General features: G+C 59.4%; 2 protein-coding genes across 6 annotated transcripts in view; both read left to right on the top strand.

The window, feature by feature from the left end:
* Cabin1 (calcineurin binding protein 1) overlaps positions 1–15,680 on the top strand; it is a 123,485-nt gene extending 107,805 nt beyond the window's left edge. For all 4 annotated transcript variants that reach the window (XM_045132014.1, XM_045132012.1, XM_045132013.1 and 1 more), the window contains 8 exons: positions 595–758; positions 1,352–1,448; positions 2,282–2,959; positions 5,175–5,249; positions 8,682–8,964; positions 13,689–13,850; positions 14,792–15,024; positions 15,175–15,680. In XM_045132014.1, coding sequence (XP_044987949.1) covers positions 595–758; positions 1,352–1,448; positions 2,282–2,959; positions 5,175–5,249; positions 8,682–8,964; positions 13,689–13,850; positions 14,792–15,024; positions 15,175–15,318 — 1,836 coding nt within the window. In that variant the 3' untranslated portion in view covers positions 15,319–15,680. The remainder of the gene's footprint in view (positions 1–594; positions 759–1,351; positions 1,449–2,281; positions 2,960–5,174; positions 5,250–8,681; positions 8,965–13,688; positions 13,851–14,791; positions 15,025–15,174) is intronic.
* A 2,419-nt stretch (positions 15,681–18,099) lies between these two features.
* Positions 18,100–25,882, top strand: Susd2 (sushi domain containing 2). 2 transcript variants are annotated; one of them, XM_045133058.1, is made up of 16 exons: positions 18,100–18,214; positions 18,379–18,468; positions 19,741–19,948; positions 20,138–20,289; positions 20,764–20,931; positions 21,381–21,555; positions 21,705–21,906; positions 22,095–22,180; positions 22,289–22,557; positions 22,660–22,803; positions 22,921–23,079; positions 23,937–24,185; positions 24,355–24,621; positions 24,725–24,901; positions 24,997–25,102; positions 25,249–25,882. In XM_045133058.1, the coding sequence occupies exons 2-16, from the start codon at positions 18,393–18,395 to the stop codon at positions 25,271–25,273; spliced, it is 2,463 nt and encodes an 820-aa protein (XP_044988993.1). In that variant the 5' UTR covers positions 18,100–18,214; positions 18,379–18,392; the 3' UTR covers positions 25,274–25,882. The 2 variants fall into 2 exon arrangements, with proteins under 2 accessions (XP_044988993.1, XP_044988994.1); XM_045133059.1 differs by having other exon boundaries at positions 18,179–18,210.
* The last annotated feature ends 680 nt before the right edge of the window (positions 25,883–26,562 follow it).

The following is a 26,562-nucleotide window of genomic DNA, read 5'->3' as shown; positions in this document are numbered from 1 at the left end:
CCCCAGTACCCACAAAAAGCCATGTAAAGTGGCTGGAGGTCCACGTGCACCTGTTCTCTCATCTCTTATCTCACTCTGCTTGTGAATAAATACAATTTTTTTTAAAAGAGGTGTAATGGCCAGGCGTGGTGCCGCACAACTTTAATCCCAGTACTTGGGAGGCATAGGTAGGAAGACTGCCATGAGTTCGAGGCCACCCTGAGACTACATAGTGAATTCCAGGTCAGCCTGGGCTACACTGAGACCCTACCTTGGGAAAAAAAAAAAAAAGGTGTGATGATGGTGCACAGCTGTAATCTCAGGACTTGGGATGCTGAGGCAGGAGGATCATGGGTTTGAGGCCAGCCTGGGCTACATAGCAAGACAGCGCCCAGGGAAAAGCAGAAGTGGATGCGAGGCTCCTCATGTGTACCCTGTCTTCTGCCACTGGTGAGGGACTAGGTGGAGGCAGCCTGACTTGTGTCCTCTGCATGGAGGGCCTGAGAAGCCCCTGGCTAGGCGGTGTGCTTTGGGTCGGTGGCAGGTTCCAGGGGTGCCTGTGGCACTCTCAGGCGTGGTGGAGCAGCCTTCAGCCTGTTTGCACCCACCCCACAGGGCATCTGGCGGATTCCTGTGGATGAGATTGACCGACCAGGCAGCTTTGCCTGGCACATGAACCGCTCCATCGTGCTGCTGCTCCGGGTTCTGGCCCAGCTTCGGGACCACAGCACCCTGCTGAAGGTCTCTTCCATGCTGCAGCGCACACCAGACCAGGGCAAGTGAGTGAGCCACCGGCCCTGATCCCTCCCCTCCCCTCCCCTTCTCAGGGCCCTCTCCGTCCCAGCCTCCAGACTTAGGGTGTGCCACCTTTGCCCCCTGGGACCAACACAGGCTCTCTGCCATGACCTTGGTGTCTGCGCGGAGGCCTGCCCTTCGCTCGCCTGGGGCTGTCAGAGACAGTGCCAGCAGGGTGGTAGGCAGCTGCCCTGTGCAGGGGTTGGGGGGCTCTTCCAGGAAGTGCAGTGCCCTCAAGGCCTGGCCATGACGCCTCAGCTAGGGTGCCCCGGGAAGAGCCCCAAAGGAAAGGAACCTTTCACCCAACCTTTCTTGAGCTAGCAAGTCAGGGCTGGCCTGGCACAGCCTGCACCCCGGCTGCCCGCTAGTCCAGAGGGCCCAGGATGGCCAGCCGGGGCCAGGTCAGAGGTGTGTTGAGTGTGGAGGGTGGAGCCCAGGGGACGCTGTGACGCAGCAGACTTGCGTAGGTGGGGTGCGGTGACAAAGGAGCACTGGGGTGGGGTGCCGCCACCTAGCCGCAGCGCACGGCTTCTGACGCTGTCCGCTTTTCCTCCCCACCCACCCCACGTGACCCCAGGAAGTATCTGCGAGATGCCGACCGCCAGGTCCTGGCCCAGCGGGCCTTCATCCTCACGGTGAAGGTGCTGGAGGACACGCTGAGCGAGCTCGCAGAGGTGTGTGCACCCACCGGGCTCACGGGCACACTCCCAGGGCCTTCTCCCACCCCCATCATCTGTACCCCCGTGAGCAGATCCTGAGTCCCCTTGACTTGGAGGGGAGCCCACCTCCGCAGTAACACCTGTTCTGTCCCCACACCCCCAGGCAGGGAGGGTCAGCCCAAACAAGCTGGTTGTTTATTTAGAATGACCTGCAACTTGCCCTGTGTAGGGCGGGTTTCAAGTCTTCCACAGCAGACTGAGCCCGACCTGGGGGGACACTCTGTGCACTCCCCCTTGCCAGCCTCCAGACAGTGGTGCAGGACCCCAGTAGCACAACTGAGTGCCCCAAGCTAAGCTGCCTCTCCTTCAGCAGGTGGGCATCGAGACCTGAGCCAGGGACAGAGCTGACTCTCAGGACACCCCTCATCCCCCCCAGCATCACCCCCCCACCCCACCTCCAGATCTCATGCACTGGGGCCAGAAAGATTTGGCTTTGCAGTGAGCCCACTTGATAGGCCAGGCAGGTCCCCTTCCACCTATCAACCTGGCTCACGTCACCAAGCCCAGAGAGCCAGCCAGCCACTTACCTTCCCAGCTAGACCAGTGTTGTTAGTGTTAGCCAAGAGCAGCAAATAAGAGTCCCATCCCGTCCCGCCCCCCCCCCCCCCCCGCCGCTCTCTGTAAGGGTGGTGGGCAGCCAGAGAAGCAGGGGACTTGGGTTGGGCCCAGAACCTCCTCTCATGACTGGGGTTGGCCCTATGTAGCTGCCAGAGAGGCAGCGGGGTACTTGGGGGGAGGGGCTGGTGCAGGGGGGACACTAGAGTCTTGTCTTGTCGGTGTCCTTGTAGGGATCAGAGCACCCAGGACCCAAGGCCTGTGGCCTCCCAGGAGCCAGAATGACCACCGATGTCTCACACAAGGCTAGTCCCGAAGATGGACAGGAGAGCCTCCCCCACCCCAAAAAGCCACCACTGGCTGATGGCTCAGGGCCAGGGCCAGGGCCCGAGCCAGGGGGCAAAGTGGGCTCTGTCAATCACCTCCCGGTGGCCGCAGACACAAAAGACAGCACAGACCAGGCTGCAGAGCAGAAGGACAAGGAGAGCCCCCGGGCGGGGCCCACGGAGCCCATGGACACCAGTGAGGCTAGCGCTCGCCGCCTCGACTCAGAGAGGAGCCCACCTCCGCAGCCATGCCGCCCTCTGAGAGACCGGGGCCCTGACAGCCGCTCCACGGAACTGTCCCTGGAGGAGCTGAGCATCAGCGCCCGGCAGCTGCCCACCCCACCCGTGCCAGCCCCTACGGCCACTGCTGCTCCCATCACCGCCTTGGGGGCGAGGGGAGGTGGCCATCCCGAGGAGCCACCCCCTAGGCCCAGTCGCAAGAGGAAGCTCCTAGAGGACACAGAGTCAGGCAAGACGCTCCTGCTGGATGCCTACCGCGTGTGGCAGCAGGGCCAGAAGGGGGTGGCCTATGACCTGGGCCGCATTGAGAAGATCATGTCGGAAACCTACATGCTCATCAAGCAGGTGGGCCGGGGCTGGGCTTGTTCACACACTCCTCCTGGCTTAGGCCTTTGCTCCTCCAAGAGGCTCCCTGGGCCCACTTGTGCCACAGTCTGCCCCTGGGGTGAGCAGAGGTATCATCTCTCTGCCATGCCCACTGTGTCTTAGTTTGGTGTTTTGCTTTGTTTTGTTTTGAGGTTTGTTTGTTTGTTTGTTTCCCCTGAGGTTTTCTCCAGAGGGTAGGCCACAAGTTTAGAGTCAGTAAAACGAAGTGTGAGTCATGTGAGGAAACTGAAACTATGCTGGAGGTCCAGGGCAGGAAGATGAGGACCGGCCTCCGAATGCATTTGGGGTGCTTCTTTTGGGCTGTCATCTACAAGGAACTGTGGTACCCACCTAAGAAGCAGGCCTGGGAGCAAGCTGAGCACAGTGGCCCAAAAAGGCTGTGGCCTGCCTCCACCCCCACAGACCCCACAACGGATAGTCACGTGACTTCCTCTATTTATAATTATTCCCGTACGAAGAATCCCCAGAATTTCAGTGACTTATCAACTAGTAGGGTGACTGTCCCTGGTGGTCAGTTTTTTCCCAAGTAGTGTCAGTTTGCAGGGCCCTCCAGGATTGCTTCTTGTTGTAGCCATTTCAAATTGCTGGCTGAAAACACCCCACCAGGAGCATCTTATGGGGAGCTGGCCATGGTGGTGCACGCCTTTAATCCCAGCACTCGGGGGGGGGGGGGCAGAGGTAGGAGAATTATAGTGAATTCCAGGTCAGCCTAGGCTAGAGTGAGACCCTACTTTGGAAAAAAAAAAAAAAAAAAAAAAAAAAAAACCAGAAAGAAAAAGCAGCAGTGGGAGAAAAGGTTTGTTGTGGCTTACAGACTCAAGGGGAAGCTCTATGATGGTAGGGGAAACGATGGCATGAGCAGAGGGTGGACATCGCCTCCTGGCCAACATCAGATGGACAACAGCAGCAGGAGAGTGTGCCAAACACTGGCAAGGGGGAAAATGGCTGTTACACCCATAAGCCCGCCCCTGACAATACACCGCCTCCAGGTTTCGGTTCCCAAATTGCCACCAGCTGGAGACCTAGCATGAACACATAGGTTTATAGGGGACACCTGAATCAAAGCACCACCCTTCTTAACCTCAGCAGCATCAAGGGCGTGTTCCTCTGGTGTAAGTTCCTCAGGGCTGATCCCAGGGCTCCGGCTCCCCTCCTTTCCTAGGCCCTGTTCCACTCCTGTCCTGGCTTGGCGGTGTGTGGCCTCACCTGCTGCTGGTCCAGTGACCCCAGCCCATGCTTTGGGCTCTTGGTCTGTGGGACACACGTGGCACCGTCCTGAATGCCATTATCCAACCTGGGCTTCCAAAAGCACCCCCCCCTCCCCCACTGGGATACCAGCCCTTGCACATGGTTGGGTTTTTCGCTTGCTTGCTTGTTTTCAGGCAAGGTCTCGATTGGTAACTCAGGCTGGTCTGGGACACTCAATCTTGCCTCTACGTCCCCCTCCCCCTTGGTGTTATGAGTATGTACCACCATGCCCAGCTCTCAGCTGAATTTTTTAAACTATTTTATTCATTTTTAAAACTTTATTATTTACTTATTTGTTTTGGTTTTTCAAGGTAGGGTCTCACTGTAGCCCAGGACAGGCTGATCTGGAAGTCACTATATAGTCTCAAGGTGGCCTTGAACTCATGGTGATTCTCCTCTCTCTGCCTCCTGAGTGTTGGAAGGCATGCACTACCATGCCTGGCTTTATTTTTATTTTATTTACTTGAGAGAGAAAGATGCTGGAGGGAGAGAGAATGGATGTGCCAGGACCTCCAGCCACTGCAAACGAACTCCAGACACATGTACCACCTTGTGCAGCTGACTTATGTGGGTCCTGGGGAATCAAACCTGGGTCCTCTGGTTTTGCAGGCAAGCATCTTAACCACTAAGCCATCTCTCCAACCCTCTCAGCTGAATTTGAAGGCTTGGTTGAGAGCTGAGGCTCCCTGCCCACCTGTGCGTGCAGGACACAGAAATTAATTCGATGCGGCCACTGCTGGGCCTAGACCCTTGGCCGGCATCCCCATCTGAGTGCTGGGCTCGGGGTGGTCTGGCTGCACTCAGCAGTGGCGAGGGGTCTGCACAGGAGTGGGGGTTTCCCTTCATGGGCTGGTCTAGGGGCCGGGCTGGAAGCAGGCTGAGTCCGGCGGCCCAGGCCTCTGACCACAGGTATCTCCGTGCTCAGGTGGATGAGGAGGCTGCGCTGGAGCAGGCTGTGAAGTTCTGTCAAGTGCACCTCGGGGCTGCTGCCCAGAGACAGGTAAGACGCGCCCAACCTGCCCCACACCAAGACTGCGAGCCCAGGGCAAGGGCCGCGCGTCTGTGCTTGTCAGCACAGCCGAGGGAGAGGAGCAGCAGTGTCTGAGCCTGGAGGCTGGAGGGGCCGCAGGAAGGACAGCACCTCGCCAGCTGGCCCCAGCCAGAACGGCCCTGACTTGCACAGAGGCAGAGACGTGACAGGCAGGCTGATGAGACTCAGAGCGTCCGGGAGCTTGGGGTGGAGGCAGCACCAGGATTTGTCCCGAGCGCAGGAGGTGCAGGTGCGTGCTACGAGGCTGAGGCAGAGACGGGAGTCCAGTGTAACTGGTGGATGGCCCGGAGAGGATGGGGGGGGGCTCAGGGGAGATGGGAGATGAGGGCTGGTGTGGCAGGATGGAGGTGGGAGTGAGGCCTTCCTGTGGTGGTCGTGAGAACCTCACTGGGATCACGATTGGGTTCTGCCGAGTCTTGGCAAGAGAACGGCCTGCAGCGAGAGGGAAGGATGGAGAGGTGAGCCCAACAGACAAGAGCTCACAGGTCAGAGCAGGGGCCTGCCTTTGAGTGGATCCGGCCTCTCCCCCAGGGGTCCAGGTTCCTCATCGCAGGGGCCCTAGCAGTTGGCTTGTGGCAACCTTGGGGGTCCGGACAGGTTTGGTCTTGGCAGAATGCAGCATCAGGCCACCGACACTGCCTAGACTCAGGTCTAAGAAAGGCAAGGAGTTAGCCTTGGAAGGCATGGGGACTGTGGGCCAGCTTCAGGTGAGGGCCAGAGGCCTGCGCAGGACTGAACGAGCAGCCAGCAGTGCCCAACACTTGAGTTCTGCCTACATAGACAAAGCGCTTACACCTAGGGCCTGCGCCATCGCCACTGGGAAGGTAGGCATGTGCTGGTACCTGGGGCCCCTGGTAGGAGGGTTGTTTATGATCTCTGGAGGCTTTTCATTTTGTTCTTGTTGAGGCAGTCTTGCTCTGTAGTCTGGCTAGCCTTGTACTCCTTAGCCTGGGTTTGGCCTTTAACTCATGGCCATTCTCCTGCCTCGGCCTTTTGAGTGGTAGGGTTCTAGTATGAGCTACTACATCCAGTTTGTCTGACCTGGAAGAGGCTTAAGTCACAGACTCCCATGAGAGCTTCCAAGCTCTGTCCTCTTGCCCCTTCACTGGTGCTGGGCAACGGCTAATGCCAGGTCAGAGTCTCACTTCTTGGAGGACGAGGAGACAGAAGCCGAAGAGGGCCGTCTGCTGCCGAGGCATGCATCTGTCAGCACCACTAGGATTCCTGGGCCGACGCTGCTGTCTGGAGCCCTTGAAAGGCCCAGGCTGGCTGGTGGGGGAGCCAGAGCTGAGCGATGGAGCCGTACTGTGAGGTGGTCTGCTGCTGGGCACTGTCAGGGCAGGCTCTTGTTTGCTTTTTTTTGTTTGTTTTGTTTTGTTTTTTGAGGTAGGGTCTCACTCTAGCCTAGGCTGACCTGGAATTCACTATGTAGTTTCTGGGTGGCCTCGAACACATGGCGATCCTTCTACCTCTGCCTCCCAAGTGCTGGGATTAAAGGCGTACGCCACCCTGCCCGGCAGGGCAGGCTCTTGTCCCCCTGTGGGGTAGAGAGACAGATGTAGAGAGCCAGCCCAGTGGTCCTCTGGGCCTCCCCATTAATGTTCTGACCTGCCACCACCTCTGAGAGCCGACTGGGGTCTGAAGGCCCTCACACTGATGCAGTCTGCAGCTCCTCTGGGGCCTGGCCCATGTGGTACTTCTGAGAGCCAGTGCTCTCCCTGGCCTTCACCTGCCCTGAGTCCAGTCCTGGGGAGGCATTTCCTGCTCCTCATCTCTTCCCGTGCTTCACCCCTTCCTCCTAGGAAAAGCCACCTAGGAAGCTCTCCATAAGTCCCCCAGTAGACGTCCCTGTCCTCCCCAGTGTCCGAGTCCATCTTGGTGGACTCCCCTGTCCCCCCAGTATCCCATGTCCATCTTTTTTTTTAATTTTTTTTGTTTATTTTTACTTATTTGAGAGCGACAGAGAGAGAGAGAGAAAGAGGCAGAGAGAGAGAGATAGAATGGGCACGTCAGGGCCTCTAGCCACTGCAGACAAACTCCAGACGCGTGCGCCCCCTTGTGCATCTGGCTAACGTGGTTCCTGGGGAATCGAGCCTCGAACCGGGGTCCTCAGGCTTCACAGTCAAGCGCTTAACCGCTAAGCCATCTCTCCAGCCCCCATCTTGGTGGACTCCCCTGTCCCCCCAGTGTTCCGTGTCCATCTTGGAGGCCGCTGTCTCAGGGTCTTCTCCAGAGCCACCCTACCTGCTCCTCCTTCCCCATAGGACCCGATAGCTTCCACTTTGGGAAAAACAGGACCCTGTGAGGGCTGTGCAGGGCCCACCTCTGACTAGGGCGAGGGTGAGCCCCAGGCCCTTGGAGCCAGCCACTGCTGCTCCTCCGTGATTGTCCCTTTTACTCAGCTGTCGCAGCTGCCATGGCGGCCCTGCACACATCCGGGGACATCGGTAGAGGGTCTGTACAATTGACTGTGGCTGAGGCTGCTCCTGAGAGGACAGCGGTACAGAACTCACCCTCCCCGGTGTCTGCCACACCCGCACCTGGGCTGTGCCATCCCAGCATGTGGACCCCTGCGGCCAGAAGCCAGCTCTGTCTTGCCCTACCCTTCCACCGGGCCCAGCTCCCCACCCCACCGTGCTTCTCCACACACCCATGTTGTAAGAGAAGCCACAGGCTCACGGCTTCCACGTGGAGGCATTTCAATCAGACCATCAGGACAAGTCACTGTAGAAGGGAAGTGACCCCTGAGGACCCAGGCGCCACCCGTAGGCTTGTAACGCCCTGGAGTGAGCCTGTGCGAGGAAGGGGCTTGGGCTGAGCCCTCAGCTCTGCGGTGAGAGGCGCCTCGCCTGCCTTCAAAGCGCGCCGTCCGTGGGCCGCACGTCGTGCTGAAGAAGGGCTGGGCTTCGGGGCAGAGTGGCCGTGTGCAGAGACTCCTCAAAGGGAGCAAAGGAAGACCCCAAGCTCCCGACGCTGCAGCGGCGCAGACAAGCCCCTAAGGGCCCTGTTCCAGGAATCAAAGGGCTGTGGTAGGGGTGTGACAGCTCCGATGCCAGGCGCCTGGCTTGGGGTGTGGACTCTTGGGATTTTCCCTGTGAGACTGTTCCACTAGGGGCCGTTGGGAAGTGGTGCTCCCAAGTGGACCACCCGTTCCTACAGTCCACCGATTGGGCCTTATCCCCCATTCCTAGAGACTCAGATGAAGAGGCAGCTGTGTGCGATGTCAGTGCCCTGGAGGGCTGCCTGTGGATCTCACTGGACGCATTGTGTAGCCCACGTGCCCAGTGTTCTATAGGACTGGATTGGGGCAGTTTGGGGCATGATTGTATGGGCTTGGGGCCTGTCCCTCCAACCTTCATCTCTTCACCTCTGTCCTCACAGGCCTCGGGGGACACCCCCACCACCCCCAAACACCTCAAGGACAGTCGAGAGAACTTCTTTCCTACAGCAGTGACCCCTATAGCACCTGACCCCATGCTAGCCGATGCTCTCCAGCGGCCAGGCGACCCCCATGCGAAGCCTCGAACTGTATTGGCTCCTGCTTCCGCTGTTATCAGCTGTCCTCCCTCAACATTAGTCTCCACCCCAGACATGTCCATGGACCCCGGAACTCCCCAGCTACACAGGCCCGACACCACGCCCAGCATGACCTCTGTGGATTTAGGTAAGAGCCTTCCCTATCTACTTGGCAGCGTGCAGTCCCCATGTCCAGCTGTGCCAGAGCTGTTCCCATGACCAGGTGCTGCAAATCCTTTTTCCTGGGTAGAGTGTAAGCCAAGGAAGAGATGGGCCAGCCTGCAGCCAGGCAGCTGCCGTCCCATTGGCACCACCTCTATTTACCCTGTGTGCTTCCCTCTTGTCTTTGAGGGCTGGGGAGGGGCTGACGCGTTTGCTGCTGTGCTGGTCTCCCCCACCGAGCTCAGCAATCAACAGCAGCCAGTGTGGCCAGAGACACAGATCTGTACTTGCCACACAGGAGGCCCCCAGCACCCATGTGTGGTGGCAGAAACCTGTGGTCCCAGCACTGGGGGGAAGAGCCAGGAAGGTCCCCGGGCCTTGCTAGCTCAAAGGTCTTGTTAGCTCACCAGCCGTATTAGCTCGCTAGTCTAGCCAGATTGGATTGTCATGAGTTCGAGGCCATCTTGAGACTACATAATGAGTTCCAGGTCAGCCTGGGCTAGAGCGAGACCCTACCTTGAGAAACCAAAAACAAGAGAGAGAGAGAGGGAGAGCGAGAGCAAGAGAGCAATTGAGGAAGAAACCCAATGCCAGCCTCCACATGTGCACATTCTTAAATGCACACCACACACACATAGCCCCAGAGGAGGGGAACCAGTGCAGACCAGGCCTCCTATGGAAGAATCTGGAGCCTGGCATACTTTGAGGCCCCTGGCACTTGGCCTCAGTAGTCTCTGGACACCAGATCTGTCCCCTGTAGGCAAGACAGACAGAAACGGACAGAAAGTAGTCAAGATGAGAGCCAGCTCAGGCCAGTGGTTTGTGAAAAGAAGAGGCAGATGGGACGTAGGTGGTGCAGAGCCTGGCCACCTCCATCAGCGGGAGCCCTCGTTCCTTCTGAACACCGGCATCCGTGCAAGGGCAGCTTGCAGAAGGTGGCCAGTCGAGCAGGCAGGCCTGGGCCTGGGAGGAGGGCGAGGCAGCAGCGCAAGCCAGTGCTTAGAAGGGGAGGTGCAGCGCCATCTTGTCTGCTGCAGGCACGTCGCTGGCTCTGTGGCAAGACACACACTACTGGGGTGTCTGAGTTCCCTTTTGCAGGCTCCTAGTCACACGTGATAACATGATTTAAAAATGGACTCAAGAGAGCCGGGCGTGATGGCGCACGCCTTTAATCCCAGCACTCGGGAGGCAGCTGTAGGAGTATCACCCTGTGTTCAAGGCCACCCTGAGACTACATAGTGAATTCCAGGACAGCCTGGGTGAGAGCGAGACCCTACCTTGAAAAACAAACAAACAAACAAACAAACAAAAAATGGACTCAGAGGAAACCTGAGGTCTATTTTCTTAGCGCTTGAGAGAAAAACCACCAGGGCAAGCAAGCTGTAAACTCAGCAGCTGCTGGGAGGAGAGGAATAGAGAAAAGAAGATCATGACTTTGGAGTTAAGATCAGCAAAGGAGGTCTGTGTGCAGCTGCTGCTGGGGGTGGGGGTGGGAAGGACTTCAGAGAAGCAGTGAGAAAACCCAGAGGGGTCAGGGCAGCAAGCACAGGGTTTTGGCCCACATTGAAAAGATAGAAAAGTGGGGGCAGGGGCGATGGCTTGGTGGTTAAGGCACTTGCCTGCAAAGCCTAAGGAGCCAGGTTTGGTTCCCCGGTACCCATGTAAGCCAGATGGCACAAGTTGGCGCATGTGTCTGGAGTTCGTTTGCAGTGGCTGGAGGCCATGGCATGCCTATTCTCTATCTGCTTCTTTCTCTTGCGTACTTGTAATAAAAATATTTAAAGACATAGAAAAGGAAGTTACACTTTTTGAGTTAGAACTCAGAAAAGCAAGAGGCTTAGCAGTAAGGGTTGGGATCAGCGGCATTGAGGGACGGGTTCTGGGGATGTGTAGGCTCATTATTTCATTAAGGGATAAGCGTTCTTCCCGTTTCCTTAGTATGTCTGTCTTGAGGGCCCAGCTGGATCAACTCTTGTAATCTGTTTGGGGGTAGCTTAGAATGTCATGTGTCCTCCCAGGGCCTGAGCTGGAGCTCAGCTTCTAGCCTTGCCCAGGAGGAGGTAGCTCTCCCTTGATGGCCCTCAGCAAAGCCCCAACGCCCGCATCCTTCGTGCCAGCGGTGCAGAGTAGGCTCCGGGACCTACACACAGCCAGGTCCTGGCCCGAGGAGCCGCACGACAGAGGCTGGCCTCCACTCAACTGTCTCCCCGCAGAGATGAGACGAGGTCAGGACCCTGACCTCCACAAAGCTCCCTGGGGAGCGCGCTGGCTGTGTGGGTCCGGGTCAGGGGCCTGGGCAGCATGGGAGGGCCAGGCCCAGGACAGCCAGCTCAGACCTGACCCAGGCGTGAGTCTGCCCTGGGGGCTGCCATGTTTTCCCAATGGCCAGCGTAGCCCTAGTGAGGGGAGGAGGCTGCCTGGCCCAGGAGCACCTTCCCACGTGTCCAAGTTTCTGTTGGACACCACCCAGCGCTGCCCTCCCCATTCTGGTCCCCGCTCTGTAGAAAGACTGCCGGGACAGGTGGATACACCTGGGGCTGTTATGTACAGGAATGGAAGAGCTAACCACCTTCACACCTGGCTACCCTGAGGGCATTCCACCCCATGCCAGGGTGGGAGGAGGCCCCATCCTGGATGTACCGGCCCCACCTCACCACAGTCAGTCCTGTTAGACCTGTATAGGCAAAAAAGCCAGACACGTTTTGGCTTTTGTTTGTTTGGCTGGTTTGGTTTTGGTTTTGGTGTTTGAGGCAAGGTCACATGTAGCCCAGGCTGGACTGTAACTCACCATGCATCTCAGGCTAGCCTTGAGTTTATGACCGTCCTTCTGCCTCCACCTCCCAAATGTGGAGATCATGATATAGGCCACCATGTCTAATTCTACCTGGGTGCCGCCTGGAGCCCTTGCTGAATTAAGGGAAGCAACCACCCTGCCCCTGTGGAAGGGCATGGCCTTGGGCTAAGACCCAGGGAGGGCCAGCTTGCTGGGTGTGTACCCAACACCCCACTCTGAAGGAGGAGACCCCTGAGGTGCTTCTTGCTATCAGCCTTGGTGCTGGCCTGAGACCTGAATCGCCCAGTATTGAGACCAAGAGAGGGGGTGGCCCAGGTCAGGGGAGATAAGGCCTTTTCATGCCACATAGCTTGTTAGGGAGACAGGCAGGACAGTCCCTTGAGCCCAGCCTCGGCTATATAGCAAGAATTGAATTGAAGGAAAGAGATGAGGTGGTGGCACAGCGACCGACCCATCAAAGCAGGAGTTCTGAGGCTGCAGAGAACCCAACCCTGCCAGCAGGCCTGCCGTGGCGCAGGGAGCCTGTCCAGGAAGGGGTGGGAAGATCGTAAGAGCCAAAGAATGAGTAGGAGTACCCCTGCTACAGCATAGGGATGGACTGAGGCCTCCATGACCCCACAGTGGATACCATGACCCACTGAGGAGGATCCCAAAGGATAATGGAAGTGTATAACTTGTTATAATAAAGTGATATATTGAAAATATTTTTAAAGTTTTTTAAAAATCTTTATTTATTTATTTGAGAGACTAAGAGATAAAGAGGCGGTGGGGGGGAGGGAGGGAGGGAGGGAGAGAATGGGCACACCAGGGCCTCCAGCCCCTGCAAACGAACTCCAGATGCATGCACCCCTTGTGCATCTGGCTAACGTGGGTCCTGAGGAATCAAATCAGGTGGGGGGAGAAGAGAAAGGAAAGGAAGACCTCCTGACCTGGGAGCAGCTCTGCAGAGACCTAGGAAGGGCAGCTGGGTGACCATGAGGCCTCTGCTGCTGTCCTAGGAGCTTTCCCACCTGACCAAGAAAGGGATCTAGCTTTTCCTGTTCCTGGAAGAGACCTAGGGGATGAGGTAAAGGCAGGACAGGCAGTGTGTCTGGGTGTATAGAATGGAGGGAGCCACCCAGGGGGCTGAACTGCTGCAGGAGGCAAGAAGTGGGGTCTGAGGCACTAGGGGCCTCCGGGGCTTCCACAACACAGGCTCATTAACGGCCTAACTGGCCAGTTGCCAGCCTGTACCTTGTGCCTAGAATGGCGGGGTTTGGCTTGTCAAAAGGGCACAGTTTGCCCAGCATGGTGGCACACACCTTAAATCCTAGTGCTCAGGAGGCAGAGGCAGGAGGCTCACTGTGTGTTCAAGGCCAGCCTGAGACTCCATAGTGAATTCGAGGTCAGCCTGGGCTTCACTGAGACCCTTCCTGGCGGCGGGGGGGGGGGGGGGGGGTAGGTGGGAAGGGGGTGGCGGCGGAGGTCACAGTGCCGTTGTAGCTTTGGCCCTGGTCCTAATTCCGCCTGAGTGCCCTCCTGTGACCAGAGGAGAGGAAGTCCCCTCACACGGCCGTGTGGATGTCCTACGCGGCTCCACAGGCTGTTCAGTTCAAGTTCTGCTCTGTCAGGCATGCAGCTGCCCAACATGGGGAGCCCCTCCGGGCCCCTGTGTCCACTGGAGGGTGAGGAGTTTCCTAGAAGTCCCTACCTGGCTCCTCCATGTAGTTGTCCCATGTAGTACCAGCCTGCTGGTCCCTCGGTTGCTGCTGGGGAAGTGGAGAGCCGCCCCAGCCCAGGGCCCTCGCGTCAGCCACTCGCCTGCTAAGTGCCCAGGGCTCAGCCCAGACCCACAGGCCTGGCACAGAGGTACAGGTGCCTGCGGAGGGGCCCTGGCCCATGGGTAGGCCATCTGTAGCTGGCCTGTGTCTCCATAGAGGGAGAAGAGCTGGCCGGAGTGGCAGAGGGTGCCAGATTGCCATCCCAGGAGCCACAGTGCAGTCACCAGGTGAAAGCGGCCCCAGGTCCCCCAGCCGAGCCGCGCTGCTGGACGCCAGAGTCTGACCCCCGGACAGGTGCCGAGCCCACCTGCAGCCACGGTGAGTCGAGGTTGCAGTGCAACGCCAGCTTCCACCGTGCTGCTTGTTTGCCGGTCACGGAGGGCTCCCAGGTCAGCGGAGGAAGGGCGGGCAGTGTGGAGAGCGAGGGAAGAGCCCTGGCAGGATTAGAGGTGTCCTACCAAGGGCAAAGTCATTCTTGGGCTTCATGGCACTACAGAGTCCAGCTGGGTCAGGAGAGGGACGGGCGTGACCAAGGAAGAGCTTGAGCTGCGTTCCCCGGGCGTCCCTGTGGGCAGTGGAAACAGCCCAGGCCTAGTCCCTCCTTGACTTCCCACCAGACAGCCTACCCAGCGGGCCCTTAGGAAGTCCTCATAGCTGAGCCTCCAGGGACCACTCAGGGAGGCAGGACTTGGCACCAATCCACGAGGCCTGGGTGGGGCTTTGAGTTAGTCCCCATTCCTTTTAAAGCTATGGGCCTGAGGGAACGTGGAGCCCTGCCAAGTCGGCTCCCAGTTCATGCAGCTCCCTGGAGGCCGTCAGGTCCCAGGTCCCCTGCTGCCTCCAGGTTCCAGGCTGCAGGTTGGCACATCCCATCACTCGTCCTGGCACTGGGGCCAGCTCAGTGACCACACCTGTCTGAGAGCGGCTCTGAGCTTCAGCGTCCTCCCTGGGGAAGGACCCTAGCAACATGCGACCAGAATGGCTGAGTGCAAGCACGGTGCCTGGGGAGCCCTCAGAGTCCGTGGGGAAGCTTAGGGTGCTCGCGGGTGCGCCTGGAGTTGAGTCTGCGGGCCTGAGCTAGCAGCGGCCAGGGTGGAGACCCAGGGTCCCGACACTCACAGGCAGGAGTACAGATAGATCTGGGAACGCATGGTCTGGGCCCCTCTGTCTTCCAGAGGGGAAACCGAGTCCATAGCAGGGGAGGCACAGGCAGACTCTGGAGGCTGTGGGTGAAACTCAAACCCTAAGGTCTCCAACAGCCAGCAGCAGCAGCAGCAAGGTGCCCAGCAGTGGGAATGCCCAGCCATCGGAGAGCCATCCTAGCAAGGCTGAGTCCAGCAAGGCCAAATCTCGCCTGCTGCCCAACATGCCAAAGCTAGTGATCCCCTCGGCCACCACCAAGTTCCCCCCCGAGATCACCGTCACGCCACCCACTCCGACCCTGCTCTCCCCGAAAGGCAGCGTCTCCGAGGAGACCAAGCAGAAGTTGAAGGTGACCCTGGGGGCCTGGGCAGGGGCTCAGGTGATGGGGGCCGGGTTGAGGGACGGGATTGCTTGGGGCACTGAGTGGGGGTTTGGATAAAGGTTGAGAAGATCAGGACAGGCCTGAGCACCCCTGACCACTGTCCTGCCCTGTCTGCAGTCGGCTATCCTTTCTGCCCAGTCGGCTGCCAACGTGAGGAAGGAGCGCTTGTGTCAGCCGGCCCTGGAGGTTCTGGAGACGTCCAGCCAGGAGTCCTCGTTGGAGAGCGAGACAGATGAGGACGACGACTACATGGACATATGAAGAAGCCCTCGCAGAGCCCCGCCACCCATCGCGGGGACCGGCCTGGCCTGCAGGGCCCGCTCTGCCCAGTCCCCTCCTCCCAGCACCCTGCCCTCCCCACAGCGTGGTAGTCCAGAGGGCAGTGAGACTGTCTGAGCCGTGTGAGGATGGACTGGACATGGTCTGCACAGCAGAGCTGCCTCCCTTTTCTATAACATGTTGACTTTTTAACAGGCCCCCCGCCCAGTCCAGCCGACCTGTCCAGTTTGGCCCTGGGGCAAGTCAGATTCTGCTTGCGTCCTGGTGGAGTTCTCTCCTGGGGCCTGGCTCCTCCCTCACCCTTTTTACTTGCTTTCTTTTCTAATAAAGTTGAAGCAACGGTCTTTGCTGCTTTGCTCACCCCAAAGGGCACTTGGGGCAGGACCTGGAGCCTCTGTAGGAGGATAACTGACCTGGAAGTTTCTGCATTTCTTCCCTGGACACCTCAGGAACCAGCAGTTTGAGGGTCTGGAGGTTGGGGAGGAGGGCAGACCCCTCTGGATGAGGCTGGAACTGGGTGTGAAGGGGAACTGGGCATACTAGATCCTGGGGTGGTAGGGAGGGCACTGGTGCCCGAGGAGTCGGCAGCCCCTCGGGGAAGGGCTAACCTCTTCCTCCCAGTTGTGAAACCAAGCACAAAGTAGGCATCTGGGCCTCTTGTTCAGAAATTAAGATTTTTACTGAGATGGGGGCATGTTGAGACAGTCTTAACTATGTAACCCGGGCAGCCTCCTGAGTAGCTAAGGGTACAGACGTGCTACCACACCTGGCTAAAAAGACTTAAGCCCGACGTGGTGGTGCACACCTTTAATCCCAGCACTCGGGAAGCACAAGTAGGAGGATCGCCATGAGTTCGAGGCCACCCTGAGACTGCATAGTGAATTCAGGGTCAGCCTGAGCTACAGTGAGACCCTACCTCAAAAAAAATTAAGACTACAAGGAGCCCTAAAGAAGCCCATGGCGCTGGCCTGCCCTCCTGGACTCCATGTCCTGTGATTCCAGGGCCTATACTTCCCTCGTGACTGTCATTTCCAGCACCTCAGAGCCCCGAGTGCCTCCTGAGTCTGGGGCCAGGATGGACAAGGGGTGCCCCTTCGCTGCCCTTTGCTCCTCATCAGCTGGGTACATGACTCCCCCCCTCTGGCCCCACCTCCCAGGAGAGCGCTACGCGACTCCGGGTCCCCAGGCCAAACCCTGCTAGAGACCCGGCGGTGCGGTGAACCCTTGCTGGACCTGCGGGGGGGCTAGCCAGCGCCCCCGCCCGGCCCACGCAGTGGGCATCCTGCAAGCACTGGGCTCGGGATGAGGCCACGGGGCAGTCTTGTCTCCAGCTTCACGTTGAGGGATATATTTCGGTTTACAGATCCAGGGGTGTTAGAAGCCAGCTCCCTTTCACAGGTCCAAATGGACAGAGAAAAAAACAAACAGCCAGTAAAACCAAAACAAGCAAGCAAGCCCACCCCGAGCTCGAACTGCTCTCCACATCTTTGGGCTGGAATTCAGGTCTGCCCCCCAGTGACATCCCCCACTACCACCCAACAGCAGGAGTTTGCCTACTGGGGGCTGAAGTTGCAAACTCAATTCTTCCCCCCTGCTCTATTATGAGGGTCTTGTGTAGGCAGTGCCAGGCACTGTGAGGTCATGGGCATCCAGGCCGTTTTGTGTCTGGAAGAGCATTGTAATGAGTCCTGTCCTTCCCTTGGCTCTTACATTCTTTCCGCCGCCTCTTCCACAGTGGACCCTGAACCTTGGTAGGTGTGATAGAGATGTCTCAGTGCTGAGCACTCCTCTGTCTCTTCTCAGCACCATGGTGCCTTTTGAGTCATCCCAGAGGTCACCGCCATCTGAAAAGAGAAGCTTCTCTAACTAAAAGTAAACTCAATTTTAATAAGAAACCCAAGTCTACAGGGCCATGCATTCAAGCTACCGCGGGCACCCACCCACAGGACAACCTGTGCTTAAGGGGCTTTCTCTCCCATGGAAGGTAAAGACCTTGGAGACTTTACCCAATCTGTGGGGTACAGATAAAGTGGGAATCAGGCTACCCTAGGAGTCACTCTGCTTCCTCTCCCCCACTGTAGGCTTTCTCTGACACTTAGTAGGACCATGGACACCCCACAAGTGGCTGACAGCCTGGACTGGTTCTGAGAGATCATACACTAAGCTAGAGGGGACAGGACCCAGAGAGCCACTGGGGGCTTACCAAACCCCCAGGACCTGAGGTGGGTCACAGTCCAGATGGCCTCACTGAGCGACCACAGCTTGCACCCCTGAACCTTGAGTGAGGGTCCCAGGCCCACCCTAGTTTCAGGGGCTCCCTAAAGCTACCAGGGCCCTAACTGGGCCTCTGCAGATCACCAAGGGGCTCCTTTGCCCCCATGCAGGACGAGGAGCAGAACCCCGAGATTGCTACACAAACTCCCAGCGACTGCTCCAAGGAGGTGACTGGCCTGGCCTTGTCCTCTGGCTCCTTTGCCTGGGTGCAGAGTCTCAGGAGCCTGCCTCGGGATGAGCCCTGCTCCCTCCCTCCCTGGCCAGCCTGGGCGATGAGGAAGGCTTAGTAACACCTCCCTCTGGGAACCCAGGCCCGGATCTGCCCAGAGGGCACTCAGGCTGGGAGCGTGCCAGTTTCAAACACTGCCGCCTCACCCACCCTGCAGCATCCCATCCCCTGCAGAAGCCCCGCCCTGCAGGCCCAGTCTGCTGGACTGGGCTGGGACCCAGGGTCTGAGCTGCAGCCTTTAGACATCCGGTTAGTCACGTGCCAAAGGTCCCGCTGCAGAAGACTCTAGCCTCCTCCCCCAGGGTCCTGGGGCTGAGACCCGCCGCCCAGGGCCTTTTCTCTCACGGACAGGGCAGGAATGTGCTAACAAGGCAGGTGGGGCTCCGATGGTCCACACTGGCACCTGTGGACTTTGAAAGGGGACTGGGAGGGAGGGGCGGGGCAGGGTGGCGCTGCATAGCGCTGGGCGGGCTGTCGGGGCGGGGCCAGACCAGCGGGAGTGAGCCTCACAGCCACTGTGCCGTTTCTGCTGGTACAAGACACTGGCCTTGCCATGAAGCTGCTCCTCCTGCCTTGGGTCCTGCTGCTGCTGGCGACGGTCCCCGGACCAGGACGCAGGCCTATAGCAGGTATGCCCTCCCGTACGTACCCTCCTGACCCCCTGTCTCTTGTCCATCTGCCTGAGTAGCCAGGCCTGAAGCGGACATCCCTCTGGGCTCAGCTTGTGTCCATCTGGTGAACCATCTGTGGCCTTGCCTGGGGGGGCTGGTGGTAAGAAACTGTGAGGCTCTGGCATGGAGGAGGCCCTCTGGCAAAGATAGGAAAGCTGAGTCAAGCCTATCTTGCATTTGAACTGGGTGCTGGAAAGCCGTGGCGACCCGGGAGAAAAGTGGGATACCAGACGAGCCCCTTGACCTGCACCCCAAGCCCCAATGGAGGGCATGAACTCATCAAGGGGATCCTCCAGCCTCCTGTCACATATAGGGAATCCTGTCGAGCCAGAACTGCTGGTCTTCCTCAGGTCGAAACTGAACCAAGAAAATCTATCAGAAAGAGGGCCGTGGCCAGGCCCACGCTGAGTTGGGTATCAACAACCCACAGCTCTCCACCTCACCCCACCTTCCCCTGCAGGGTGGCATCACCACCCTGCTGGCACTTTCTCCTCATGACACCCTGAAGCCTCTTCCCCACAGCCCTTGAGAGTCATCACCTCCTTGGACAATAAATACTGCTGCATCTGAACACGGGTGGGGGCTCAGACGCAGGTCTGGCCTGGGTCTTGAACGAGGCTGGACAAGGTCTGGTGGGAGGTATGACCTGGCCCAGGTGCTTGCACCCCACCCAGTCTTTGCCCTCCAGCTCTGGGGAGTCAGGACTGGGGCTTGAAATTGGGATTGAAATTCGGCCCTGCCACAGGCCTTCACGGCCCACAGGGGAACGCTTGGTCACGACACCCACGCTTTCTGTGGCGCACTCCTAACTACCTTCGGCCGACTGCCGGAATCCTCACTGGACATGTCCCTCCCATCCCCTAAAAGGAAGGAAACACTCCTGGTTATCTTGGAGGGTGGGACCTTTTGGGATTGAATTGTTGTTGCCCCTTGATGGAATGAGATGGGCCGGGCCCAGTGCAAGTACTCATCCCCTCCAGACATTGAATTAGACTCCTAATGGCCATATATGCACAGAGCCCGACCCCCCCCCCCAGCCGAAGCAAATGAGGGTCTTCTAGCTGTGGATCCCCCCTGGGGGGGGCACTCCAGGATCTGGGCAAAGACGGATCCCAGCGAGCGCTTGCTGTGCATGCTGATCTTGTGAATTCCAGGGGGACAAGGCTCCCAATACGGGATGACTGGCTCAGCAGGTGCCCAAGGCCAAAGAGTCGAGGTTTTCTTCTCCAGGTGCCCAGGAGAGCTGCTCCCAGCGCTGTGGGGAGCGACATGGGCTCTGCTCCTGCCACCCCACCTGCTGGGGCCTCAACACTTGCTGCAGTGACTTCCGAAACTACTGCCTGGACGTCTCGCCGTACTCGGGCTCCATGATGGGTGGCAAGGACTTCGCGGTGCAGCATTTGAAGTGGCCCAACACCAATGATGGGGTCATTTGCAGGTGGGGAACCTAAGGGGTTGGGCCACCAGGCCTCCCGCACTCCCAGCCTCCAAACGTGGAGGGAAGCCGAGCCCCCCACCGAGTGGTTAAGCTGGAGCCTGTTCCCTGAAGGGCTCACGGGGTGGGTGGCGGCTTTTGGACCCACAGCTCACGGTAGACCGGGTCCCTCCTGCCGTCTCTGTCCTGCAGGTTTAAGGACAGCATCCAGACCCTGGGCTACGTTGACCTCACAGGGCACGTGCACTGTGTGTCCCCGCTGCTGTACGAGACTGGCCGCATCCCCTTCACTATCTCCATGGACAATGGCCATTCCTTCCCTTACAAAGGCACCTGGCTAGCTGGTGAGCTCCTCATCCTACCCATCCCAGCTAGGCTGCGGGCCCCACACCCCACCCCTCCACGGGCCCTAGTTCCCCACCTGCAACCCAAAGCCCAGGGGACTTTCCTTAGTGTTGATTTATGCACAATGAGACCTCATCCATCCTGCCTACCTGCTGCTCTGGCTGAACCAGTCTTTGGGGCTGGTTCCTTACGCCACCCCTGGTATCCAGATTGGAGTTCCAAGCCCATGGGGAGTTTGGGCTGTGGGGTTTCCTAGTGAGGTAGGTCAGGGCTTGCCTCGGTGCAACTCTGCAGGCCAGACCCCCGCCCGGCCTCCCCTGGCCCTCATGCCCTGCCAAGAGAGTCGGAAGGAGACCACAACTCAGCTGCTTCGGTGCTTTGTCCTGGGGAGGGGTCCTCGCAGCCCTCAGAGCCCCAGCGTCCCCCTGTATGCCCCCCAGGCCTTCACTCAGTGCTTGTCACCCCCCACCTAGCGCATCCCTACAAGGTGTCAGACTTGGAAAAGGGCCAGCTGGTGAATGAGACGCGCTGGCAATATTACGGCACCTCGGACGTCACGGGGAACCTCAGCCTCACCTGGGACATCTCGGTGCTGCCCACCTCGGCCGTCACCATTGAGCTGTGGGGCTACGAAGAGACAGGTGAGGGCCCGGTGGAGGCTTCAGGAATGAGCGGGTTCCCAGAGATAAGGAAAGGGAGCCCCAGGTGTTTGCAGGTGGGAAGCAAGGAAGAGCATTCCACGCTCAGGTTGGGGCGGGGGGGGGGGAAGGAACGGTCATTACATTACTTCTGGCAACACTGGGTGGGGGCGGGGGGCGGGGGGCGCAGGGCTAGTAGGAGTGAGGGCTCTCTGAACCTCGGACCCATAAGCAGCTGACTTTGCTGCCTCTTTGAGCTTCCCATGGCCTGGGACCCCGCCGCTCACACAAGCCAGACACCCCGCTGGAGGCCCTACTGTTTCATGGGGTGCCATTTATCTGTTCATTGATTCATTCTTTCCATCTGTCAGGCTCTCGGTGGGTGTCAGAAACCAGAGCTCGGGGTCCTCAGAGAGCTCCAGGGGCTGAACTAAGGCCCTTCTCTCCCTCAGGGATGCCCTACTCCGAAAACTGGACCGCACAGTGGTCCTACCTGTACCCGCTGGCCACAGACGTACCCAACTCTGGTTTCTTCACCTTTATTCCAAAACCTGCACCTCCCAACTTCCAGAGGTGGAAAGTGGGCGCCCTGCGGATCGTCAGCAGCAAGAATTACGCGGGAGAGAAGTGAGGGCCTTGGGCAGAGAGGCAGGACTGGAGCTTCCCGCTCGGAGGCTTCAGGGCTGCTGTGGGGGTCGGAGGTGGTGGGGGGGGCGCAGCCAGGGTCTGGGGTCATGGTGGACAGCACTCAGCTGGTATGTCATCTCTGTGGGCAGAGATGTGCTGGCCATCTGGACCAATGATCACGCCCTGGCCTGGCACCTGGGCCATGACTTCCGGACGGATTCTGTGGCCTGGGCCCGCGCACAGTGCCTGGCCTGGGAGGCGCTGGAGGATAAGCTGCCCAACTTCCTGAAGGAGCTGCCGGACTGCCCGTGCACCTTGGCGCAGGCCAGAGCCGACTCTGGCCGCTTCTTTGTGAGCCTCTACGCCCGTTAGGGTCGCGCGGGTGGGGGAGGGTGGCGGGCGCCGTGAAGCAGAAGCCCTCCGGTGGTGAGGTGAGGATCGGAACCCACCCCCGGCGCCCCCCTCCCCCATCCTGGGGCTGGTCCTCAGGAAGGGCTGGGAAGCAAATCCCTAAGTGATAGCCTCCGGCCACCCTGCAGACCGACTACGGCTGTGACATCGAGCATGGCAGTGTCTGCACCTACCACCCGGGGGCCGTGCACTGCGTGCGCTCCGTGCAGGCCAGGTGAGCCATCCAACCGGGGAGGCCGGGACCGGGGCCGGCGGTGGGGGGGGGTGGGGGGGGCGGAGCAGCTGCCAACAGCGCCCATGACCCGCTCCTGCCCCTCCCCAGCCCCAGGTATGGTTCGGGTCAGCAGTGTTGTTACACCAAAGACGGGACGCAGCTCCTGACGGCCGACTCCACCAGCGGCAGCACTCCGGACCGCGGCCACGACTGGGGCGCGCCCCCCTACCGCACCCCACCCCGGGTGCCCGGCATGTCTCACTGGCTCTACGACGTCATCAGCTTCTATTACTGCTGCCTCTGGGCACCCGAGTGCCCCCGCTACATGAGGCGGCGACCCTCCAGCGACTGCCGCGCCTACCGGCCCCCGCGCCTGGGTGGGTGCCGCGCTGGGTGCCTGCGCTCGCAGGGGGAAAGAGTCAGGCGAGGGTGGGGAAGGGCCGGGAAAGATCCCCTAGACCCCTCCGCTCTCCCCGCAGCTTCCGTCTTCGGAGACCCCCACTTCGTCACCTTCGATGGCACCGGCTTCTCGTTCAGCGGGCGCGGCGAGTACGTGCTGCTGGAGGCCGCCCTGACCGACCTGAGGGTGCAAGGGCGAGCCCAGCCTGGAAGGATGCCCAACGGTGAGGCTGGGGCCTTCTGGGCTCTGGGGGAGGGGGGAGGAGGGTAACGGGATCATGCAGAGTAGGAGGCCAGAGCCAAGAGGAATTTGTCCTGCGCATAACCCCCCCACACCCCAGGCACACAGGCCCGCGGCACCGGGCTGACCGCAGTGGCCCTCCAGGAGGGTAACTCGGACATCTTGGAGGTGCGGCTGGCTGATGGTTCCCGGGCTCTGGAAGTGTTGCTGAATCAGGAGGTTCTCAACTTCTCTGAACAGAGCTGGATGGACCTGAAGGGTGAGTGGCACGGGCCAGGCATGGCCAGCAGGCTGCCCAGGAGGCTGAGGGAGACCTGGGGTTTCAGGCTATCCCCCGCCCTGGCCTGAGGCCCGCTCTTACCTCCTCACACCCACGAAGGTGCCCAACCTTGTAGGGTCTTCTCAGAGTCCTGAAAGGCCAGGACTGGGGGCATAGGTCCTCTCTATGGACCACCAGAGCCCAGAAGCCATCACAATGGGCTTCTCTGCCATGCTGAGGTCAGACACACTGGTTTCATCTCCAAAACCCACAGGAAGGACACTGGCCAAGTGCAAGGACGCAGCCCAGAAGTAGCAGCCAGGGGCTTAGCAGTTAAGGCATTTGCCCGCAAAGCCAAAGGACCCAGGTTCGATTTCCTGGTACCCATCTAAAGCCAGATGCACAGGGTGGCACGTGCTTCTGGAGTTCCTTTGCAGTGGCTAGGAGACCTTGGAGCGCCCATTCTCCGTCTCTCAAATAAATAAACAAGCAAACAAAAGTAGTGGCAGCAGGGGCTGCAGCCCCAACATCCAACTCCCTTGCCGCGAGGTGGCGCTGTCTCAGGGACCTGAACAACCGAAATGACCCCCGGAGGAATATATGCGTATAAGGTCCCTTAGGAAGGTCTGAAGTGCGGCAGGCTGCTAGAGCTCCGCCAGCAAATAACCTCTACATGAAACGTTAGTCCTAGGGATCAGGGGACACACGGTAGCAGGCCATAGTCAGCAGGCTGGCTCTGGGAATACCTCCCCCTTCCCTTGCCGGTGTCCTCGACCCCATTTTGGGGCTGTGTCAGATATTGGAGGGCAGGACCCAGAGCCCGGTAGGAAACCCTGACCCATTTCTACCTGTGCCAGGCATGTTCTTATCAGTGGCCTCTGAGGATAAGGCATCAGTCATGTTGTCATCGGGGGCTGGCCTGGAGGTCACTATACAAGGTCCTTTCCTGAGTGTGGCTATCCTGCTACCTGAAAAGTTCCTGACGCACACCAAAGGTCTCCTTGGGACGTTGAACAATGACCCCACGGATGACTTCACCCTGCGCGATGGGCAGGTCCTGCCTCGGAACGCCAGCGCTCAGCAGGTGTTTGAGTTTGGAGCCGACTGTGAGTGACCCCGCGGAATGTGCTGGACAGACTGGCTAGGGCCGGGAGTGGGGGAGAAGGACATAGCAGGGTTCCGCAGACCGAGGGGAGAGCCTCGGCCGCCGCAGGGAAGCTGTTCCCACCCAGGGCTGCGTCTGTCCCACCCAGGGCTGCCGTCTGTCTCCCCCAGGGGCTGTGCGAACCTCCCTATTCACGTACGACTCTCGGTTTTTGGTCGACAACTTCCTGAACCAAGACAAGCATGACGTCAACTTCAAGCCGCTCTTCCCCAACGAGACCGGCCTCAGCCCAAGCCAGGCAGAAGAGGTCGCTCGACTCTGCGGGGGCGACCCTTTCTGCGTGCTGGACGTGGCAGCCACGGGGAGCCAGGGAGTGGGCAACGCCACCTGGGCTGCCCACCAGATGCACCAGCATCGCCTGAGGAGCCTGCAGCCTGGTGAGAATGACGGAGGGCTAGCCAGGGCAGCGGTTGGGGGGGGGGGGGGCTCCGCACGGCTCAGGCCTGTCCTCTGTGCTGTCCGCCCCCCACCCCCCCTTAGTGGTGTCCTGCGGCTGGCTGGCCCCCCCTTCCAATGGGTTTAAGGAAGGCCTCAGGTACCTGGTGGGCTCCTCTGTCCACTTCCGCTGCAGTAGTGGCTACAGCATGACCGGGGCGGAGACCAGCATCTGCCGGGCTGATGGGACCTGGTCCACACCTACCCCGGAGTGCCAGCCAGGTGAGCCCTTCCCTCCTATGCCTCCTCTCGTCTCTGCACACCCTCGTGCCCTAGACCTCACTCACCGCTCCCCCCCCCACCCCCCCGCCTTGCAGGACGGAGCCACGCCGTGCTGTTGGGCGTCATCTTTGGTGGCCTGGCCGTGGCGGCGCTGGTCGCTGTTGTCTACGTGTTGGTGCACCGCCGCAGGAAGGGCGGCAGGTGAGGCCCCGCTCAGGCGAGGGCCGCCCCCAAGGACCCTCATCTCTGCCTCCCCGCTTCAGTTTCCTTGGGATCCTAGAGCAGCTGGTGTGGTGGGAGGCAGCCCCCCCCACCCATGCCACTGCAAAGTGTATCTCTGTTGCCAGGAGCACGTGGAGTTCCCAGCCCTGAGGCGGGAGCATAGCTGATCATCAGTACTGGGCCATGCAGGGGGCCGAGACCTAGCCTCCCAAGCGAATCCCAGACGTCAAGCGCCCCAGTCCCACGACTCCCACGTTGCAGACCTGTGTCTCCCGTGCTGTGGACTGAATGCTGGCGCCTGCCCCATCACCTCCGACCCGAGGTGTGACGGCAGGCGTTCTGACTCCTGAGTTCTCTGCCGTCGATGATCCACGCCTGTTCCTATATTACTTGCTCATGGCTGTAATTCCTCAGACCTGACGGGCGTCCTCCCTGTCCCCCCCCCCCCGGCACCCCCAGAAATGTTGTAACCGTGTAACCGTGTCCCAAGCCTAATACTCCTGCACTGGAAACTCACATTCTAGTCCCTCGCTCCCCAGAGCCCGATAGGCTCCTGCCCTGCCTCCCGTGGGGATGTGAGCCGCCTGGGTGCCTGTAGCCTGGGCCCAGCCTCAGGGCGAGGAGAGGACTCAGCCGGGAGCGAAGGGCGAGTTCGGACATCGCCGTGTGCGGTTACGTTTCTACCTCTCTGGACCTCCTTTGGGAATGCCTCTGGCTGTCTGTACAAAGAGAAAACAAGCTCTTAATGTCTCTTTCCTATTCTGCTGCTTGTGCCTCGTGCTTTGGGGACCACAGTCACCCTGTGAGCGCCCCCCCCCCCCCGCCCACTGATAGGCCAGTGTTGGAGTCCTGCTTCCTCCATCCCTGGCATGGTCGCTACCAGGCCTCTCCAAGCGTAGCGTGGATCAAGGACAGCGGGGGTCAGAGGAAGAAGGGTGACATCTACAAAGGGCTCAGTGGGGTCACAGCGGTGCTCAGGAGATGGACTGGACCAGCCCCATCTGACTAGCCCCAGCCAGGTGCCTGGGCAGCACCTTGGGAAGACTGGCTGTGGAGGTGCCAGTCACCGGGTGCCTATGTTCTACTGCACCTTAGGTAGAGCATTGTCTCGCCCTGCTGTTTCCTGAGAAGAGCTGCTGCCCCATAGTGAGCTGGCACAATGTGGCTGGAGCCCCTGACTCCGTTTTTGGCACTGCCCCGCAAGTGGCATCTCTATGCCTAAATTCTCACACGGCTAGGTTGGCATTTCTTGGTCCGGGAATGTCAAGATGTTGGTCACAGAACCACGCCTCATGCCACTCCTGCCCACAACGAGCACCTCCTTATCTGCCCCTCCTCTGGGGACCAAGTATGGGGAGAATTCAGTGGAAGCACAGACCTAGGAGTGGGTTGGAGGACTAAGGAGCCTTAAAGTCCTTTGTGTAGAGGCCACTGAAAGG

Source organism: Jaculus jaculus, chromosome 13 (assembly GCF_020740685.1).
Source record: "Jaculus jaculus isolate mJacJac1 chromosome 13, mJacJac1.mat.Y.cur, whole genome shotgun sequence".
In the NCBI taxonomy this organism is placed as follows: Eukaryota; Metazoa; Chordata; class Mammalia; order Rodentia; family Dipodidae; genus Jaculus; species Jaculus jaculus.
This window is presented reverse-complemented; position numbering and strand designations above follow the sequence as displayed.